We start from the raw sequence: 7,235 nt of genomic DNA, 5'->3' as shown, positions 1-7,235 counted from the left end.
AGAAATATCGTTTGGGTGTATTTTCTATAATCGTTTGGGTGTATTTTCTATAATCGTTTGGGTGTATTTCTGAAGTTCTATTATTTTCAAAACGATTTCAAAGTTTGATTTCAGAAACCATGAAAATCGATAAAAAAGAAGCAAGAATACCAGTAATAAATGCAAGTAAAACAACTAATGAAAAGACAAAGAGAATAACGAAGAAATATCGTTTGGGTGTATTTTCTATAATCGTTTGGGTGTATTTCTGAAGTTTCATTATCTTCAAAACGATTTCAAAGTTTGATTTCAGAAACCATGAAAATCGAAAAAAAACGAAGCAAGAATACCAGTAATAAACGCAAATAAAACAACTAATGAAAAGGCAAAGAGAATAACGAAGAAATACATGGAGGAGGAGGAAGAAGAAGAAGAAGGAGAAGAAGAGGAAGAGGAAGAGGAAGAGGAAGATGAGTTGTTCATAATCCACGGTGAGTGAAGAAGAAGAAGAAGAAGAAGAAGAGGAAGAGGAAGAGGAAGAGGAAAAGGAAGATGAAGATGAGTTGTTCATAATTCACGGTGAGTGAAGAAGAAGAAGAGGAAGAGGAAGAGGAGTCGTTCATAATTCACGGTGAGTGTAGCGCTTTGGAAATTAAATAACGCATTAAAAGACTCTAATGTGTAGCAACTTGTAAAACTTGTAAGTCAAAAAGACTTGTATGTGTAGCAAGCCTCTTTAATATATACGTTATACCGATAACAGAATAAAAAACTTAAATAAGTCAAACATCATTTACATCCTACTCATATATTTTTAATTCTCCCACACATTTTTAATTGTAGAGAGGATGCATTTAAGCATTTTATTTTATGGTAAATTGATAATATATATATATATATATATATATATATATAATTCTCTTTCGGCTATCTGATTTGTCATTCTTCGGCGAGCCGTTTTATCTGTGCATGAAATGAATCTCCAGACTCAAAAAGTAAACATTGGCAAAAACTCGAAATTCAGCAGCTTATTGTTGTAACTTGTAAGAGAAACAATCCATTTATCGTTAATGTCTTGAAAATTAAATATGCTTGTACAACAATAGTGCTATACAGTAGAATCATTTTTAAGTTGCAACTTGTCCACAACATACATGGCTTGAAAGTGATATATACAGCACCAAATCAGAATCTGTCTGCTCAGATAAACATTATAGACTCAGTAGTTTTTTTTTTTTTTTTCCGAGCCTGATGACCTCTTTGTTTTTGTTCTCCCAAAATTTTGACTTGCGACCTTCTTATCTAAATCTACAAATTGGGAGATGCATATATCTAACTTCACAACTTACTGTCACCCAGATCACATGATTGGTGTTGCAGTCCTGCGAGAAGATCAGTCTACTTGACCTTCGATTAGCTTTCCATAATCACTCCATTCTCATCCATAGTATCTTCAGGTGATTCTGTCTTTGGAAAGAATGCTTGATCTGGGTACATTTGACCGAATAGCTGTCACGCCACCAAATGAGTAAGCATCAGCAAATATGCTAATCATTAATTAATATGATCATAATTTATTTTTGGTCCTTAATTATCGCAAAGACTTGAATGCAGAAAAAATAGCCCTTTCTTTTCTTTTAAACAAGAATATACAAATGCAAGGGGAAGCTATTTGAGTAGCAGTCAAATAAAATTATACATGCAAGGCATAACACAGAAGAAAAGGTTATATTTTAACCTAAGAAAATAAAAGGCATACCTTCTCAGTCGCATCTAAAATGTCAGCGTAGTTTAGATTTCCATCTGGTGTTGGAGCGGAGGTCATAGAGTCAAATTTACCCTGGGATTGAAAGAACAGTACATCCATAAGCCAAGAAAGTCTATATCAATGCTACAGAATGCTTCTGTTTGTATGAAATTTGATATGCAAAGATTCTTAAGACACTATTGGTCGTGCTCTATAAAGACAATTACGGTATGTGACCCAGAAGGGCCATATAATACTCTTAACTCTCAACATTTCAATTGATTTCCATATTTTATTTTGGAGAATTGATATTGTCACTCATATTTTGATAATATTACTCATTTTTTAACAAATTCATGCAAACATACAAGGCAAAAAAATCAAGTATGGAGTGGCATTATAGGAAATAGAAGTGACAATCATTACCCTATTTTATTCTTTTAATATACGGAGATAGAGAAGGGGGGAACCTATGTCAATACTATCTCAAAATAATACATTTAAAGGAGTGATCAACAATATTTGCAGGTAAAACTACACATCAGGGAAAGCAACATGTGAACTAGTCAGGATTAGAGGCACACCGTGAATACTTTCTGGATATAAAATGCATTCCAGAGCACAATGGGTTTTACATCTTCATTATCACTTTGAACAATTGGATTACTTTCAGAGGTTACAGACACAGGCGGTGTAAGAAGAGCATTCATGGCTGCTTTTAATAACTTCTTTCCTTCATCAGCATCATTGCACACAGTGGAGAAGTATAAAATAAAGCTGCAAGATATAAAAGCACCATTAGTAGTTTTGAATAACGAATATGAGTAAGCTAACAAAAAGATATAGACGTGGGAGCAACTACAAACAAATACAAGACATGATCTCTTTGAGAAGGGGGCATGTCTTTATCTAGACAATGTCTGACAATGGAGGAAGCACCATTGGTGGACTGGTAATCACAATCAAAGGTTGAAGTGATAGTTAAACAGCAAAAGGAGCATCTAGGTTGACTTGTTGAAGCAACGACCTTACAAATTCTGCCTATAAATGAAATGTATATAGCATTAACGATAACGATCCCTTCTAGAGCAATATGAGGAAGGGAATATATATATATATATACAACTTCATTATTTGTTTTCAAAGTTGGATGGAATGGATATAAGGATACGGATCTAAGTCTGTGAATCTTCTCTCAGAAGAACAAGCGTCTTTTGTATCAAGTCAGCCTCTAAGACAGAAAACAATCATCAAACATCAGATTGTGACAAAATATATAAACTAAGGGAACCACAGCACAAAAGTAATTTTTTAAAGCCACTGGTCTACTACATAATACATTATGATACTGTGCCAAATCCCAGCCAATACTATATAAACAAAATCTAGAAGTATTAAAATAAAAATAAATAGAAGGTTTAAGGAAAGGTAAAAAGGAAATTTAAAGGAAAACCAAATGCATAATAAGTGTATGTCGGTGATTATTTAGAGGAAAACTTACGTGCCCGCGGGACAAACAGCAAGGTTTGATCCTATTTGAAGAGCTCTGACCGACGTCACTTGTTCAGGATACAAAGCTATTGGGGGAATGAAAGAAAAAAAAATTAATTTCTTTCTCATTTTATCATGTGCCTCTGCCAAATAAAATGCAGTATTTAAATCTCTTACATCTAGGGGGATACACCACTGAGCAATTTAATAAATCAGGCTTTATGGAACTCCTTGTGATGCATATCCCCCTGGCCACCATTCCTTTCAAATCTCTCTGACTCAATAATTGGATCTTCTCTCTGGGAAAATCGCCTAGAGATGGGGACAGTGGTGATGGAATCACAAATGACGGATCCATGATTAGCTGATGGCTATATAAATCTTGACCTGAAACTAGTCTGACACCTTTATAACACCCAGTAACCTGCGCATTGATTTAAAAATGACAAAAGGTGAAATTCCAGCAAAGTTGACCAACCTCTTCACCTCATCTCTTCTCACAGAAATGTATTACAAAAAAGAACAATACAAAGATATATTTCTGCACCTTATCAATAAGCAGAGAAGTAACTGGCATCCTGAGAACCTGAATCAGAAGCTTTAACATATAAGAAACTACATAATATTTTTGAATACATGGAAGCAACAAAAGAGTTAACCATATCTTTTAGTTTGCCAACAAAATATTAGAGAAATTCCAACTATTATCAAGAACAGATAAGAGATAAATGAATTTCATGCTAACCCAAAAAATAGAGGATTACCACTTCCATGGCAATAATTCAACAAAGATAACCTCTTCACTGTGTGTGTGTGTGTGTGTGTGTGTGAGAGAGAGAGAGAGAGAGAGAGAGAGAGAGAAGAGATTTGACAAATAAAAATGAACAAAATACAAACAAGAAGCATTTGATATACACAAAATCACTGTTTAAAATAATGGTTGAACAAAGATACGCAACTTTTGGAGAGAATATCAGTTAAATATTTTAAATCTACTGGAACTTACATAAATGCAACCTTTGACGGCAGCACGGCGACAGAAAGCTTGTGGTAGTTCTCCTTCACCGTAAATAGGATAAAGCAAAGCCCCTGGTGCATTAGGAAACCTGTGCGAACCAAGGTAAGTATCTAAACATGTTCCCATAACAAGTCAGGCAACCTCAAAGCATGAAAGCAATTCAATTAGAACTTACCTTCCAACAGATGAGCTGTATTGAGCTAAACGATCAATACCATCCTTTGTCTTGAGCAAATCTTTGCAAACCTCATTATTGTCTTGGTCATAATCTAACATGGCGATAGCATACAAAAGAATTCTGTAGAAGACAGGAAGTCATAGCCCTTAGTGTACTGAAGCATTTCAGCAGGTCATGCATGCAATATATACACCATACAGCCAAGCTTAGCAAATTTTGCTCAAAATTACCACTGAGAGATGAAACAAGATACAGTTCTCTTCATTGCACTAAAAGGTAATCCCTCCATTCCACAACATCTGTCGCTTTGGAAATTCACTACTTTCATAACTATATCCAGATACATTAATAATATCCAAATACAATGATCTTTTTTTTAACCTATCAAATTTCCAAAGCACCAGATGTCATAGAACAAAGGGAGTACTCGTTTCACCTTTCCCAAGAAAAATATATCAAATGCCCCATCCAACTAACAAAGTGAACCACCACCAACTATTTTAAGATTTGAACTGTTTAACCAATGACTTAGATAGGACAAAGCAACTTCAGGGAAAGGGAAAAAGTTACTATAATTCAAACACTAGAAAAGCCTTAACTCATCCATCTTTTACAAAAATTTTAAGTGTTCAAAAGGGTCTTTTATTATTCTGTCATTGTAAGTCAAGACAGCTTGGTGATTTGATTCTAATTTTCAAAGCATAAGGTATGAAACTCTCCCTCCTATTCTTCTCATATCTTTCTTTTTTTTTCAAATTACTATCACAATAAAGCACCATAATAGAAGCCAAGAGTTTCACTTTGTGAAGAGCGAAACAACAGGCCAAAAACATTTTCCCCTACATTTTTGGCTTAGCAATTCTTAAATGCTGAGGGACTAGATCAGAATGCAACCATGGATTGTAAGAACTGCCATCTCCATAATGCTGGGAATTCTCAGCAAGTAAAACACCCTAATTTTCTAATCAAATCAGCATGCTGCATTAAGCATATGCACTAATACGTGGACTTGCAGATATTGCCGTATAACACATTCAAACCACAAACCCATTATCCTCAAATTAATGATAACATGCAACAGAATAAAATAAATAATGAAAAATTAAATTCTCACTAGCATATAGAAAATGGTGAATACGATTTTATCTTTGGCGGCAACCGCATCTTATCCAGGAAACTAACGAATGGACTCTCCAGATCTTCCTGCGAAATCTTCTGAATGTCGCCGCCACTTTCACTTTGATCGCCACCACCAGCAAGGTGCTGCTGCACGAGCTTGAAGAACCTCATCAGCTGGTTCTTCTCCTTCAGCGAAAGATTCTTGTCCCTGAAAATCGCTCCGCGAGAATCCGGCACGTTCGCCAAACCGCTGCCATTAGGCTCGTACACGAGGCTCGCATCCACGCCCTTGAATTCGAGGTACTGTGCCGCTCCGGATTTCAGCAACAGATCGATGCAACTATCGGCGCAGAACAGCGCCCTAGGTCCTCCCAAATCGATGTTGAATTTTCTGGAATCTTCTCGAATCTTCGAGGTTTCGTCCTCGGAACCATGCCATTCGACCTCAATATCGGAGTAGAGTGGATCGTGGACGAGGTCCACGACGGCGTAATCGGAATCACCGGATCCGGCGGCAGATGGTGGTAGTGGTGGTGCGGGGACGGAATGAGAGTTGAGATGAGAAGTGAGATCAATTAGGGAGAGGGTGGCGAAGTGGCTTCCGTAGAAGGAATTCGGGTCGAGGTGGAGTACAGTCTTCTTGACGGCGGATGCGGCGGCGGCGAGAATGGATTCCGGCAGGCCAGTGCCAACGATGATGAGATCGAAGTTTGTTGGCTCGATGGGAGGGTAGGCTGAGGCTTCGGATACGGCCATCGCGAACGACGGCGCGTCGAAGCAATTTGCCGCGTGTGGCGTAAAACGAGGTGGCTAAGTTGACGACAGTTTGGTGCCAAAGCAAACGACAAGTTTGGGCTTAGATAGAATGGTATCATGGATTTGTTTGGGTCAAGCAATAGCTATCTTCACTTTAGGGAATTGGGTATCCATTTTGGGCTTCGGCCCAATCAATTTAGATAAGGATCTATACAATATTTTTAACCATCCCCCAAAAAGAAGAGAGATTTTTTTATGCAACAAATATTTTATAAATTTCTATCTTTTTATATAACTTCTTAACAAAATAACAACTATATTTAGTTAAATCCTAATCTAATTAGAATAATATGATCCGATAGTGTGTGAGGGTGTAGTGGAGAGTGGAAACGAGGGTATGAGTAACCAAAAAAAATGTTAAAGAAAAACTATCAAAAGTACCCATTAAATTTATAAACGTTTACAAAAATATTTATAAATTAAGGAAATTAATGATATACAGATGAAAGATGAGTTTTGTATGATAAAGTATCCAAATTTTAATTTTTTGCTAATTTTTTAATAAAATTTTTAAACTATCCATATTCTCAACTTCAACTCACTTTTTTAACTTTCTATAACTCAACCTGCACCTTTAAAACTCTTGTTATGGAATCCGAAACTACTCCTATAATAAACCAAACCAAAATTAATGGTAGTGATGGTAGTAGAGGACTTAGACCAGTTCCTGGCAGATAAATTCAGTATGGTGAGCTCTTTTCCAAAAACTTCTTAAAGAGCTGAAATGACAATTGAAGTTTTTTAACCTCAATTTGCTCTTTATGAAATATTTAAAACCTTAATTCTAATTTCACTTAAGGATTTTAAAGACTTCTTAAAGAGTATATTGAGGTAAAAAAATTAATTTCCATGTCAGATATTCATAGGGAGTCTAGTGTATTAGACGT

At 36.0% G+C, this 7,235-nt stretch overlaps 1 protein-coding gene across 1 annotated transcript; it reads right to left on the bottom strand.

The window, feature by feature from the left end:
- Positions 1-1,181: 1,181 nt before the first annotated feature.
- On the bottom strand, positions 1,182-6,402 carry LOC130982355 (rab escort protein 1). The gene is made up of 9 exons (XM_057906329.1): positions 5,552-6,402; positions 4,411-4,533; positions 4,224-4,323; positions 3,765-3,803; positions 3,395-3,641; positions 3,228-3,303; positions 2,311-2,503; positions 1,739-1,819; positions 1,182-1,488 (listed from the first exon to the last, which is right to left on the bottom strand). Exons 1-9 carry the CDS (start codon positions 6,286-6,288, stop codon positions 1,393-1,395), a joined length of 1,692 nt encoding a protein of 563 aa, XP_057762312.1. The 5' UTR covers positions 6,289-6,402; the 3' UTR covers positions 1,182-1,392.
- Positions 6,403-7,235: the final 833 nt, after the last annotated feature.

Source organism: Arachis stenosperma, chromosome 5 (assembly GCF_014773155.1).
Source record: "Arachis stenosperma cultivar V10309 chromosome 5, arast.V10309.gnm1.PFL2, whole genome shotgun sequence".
Lineage (NCBI taxonomy): Eukaryota > Viridiplantae > Streptophyta > Magnoliopsida > Fabales > Fabaceae > Arachis > Arachis stenosperma.
Note: the sequence above shows the minus strand (reverse complement) of the source record. Positions and strands in the feature narration are given on the sequence as shown.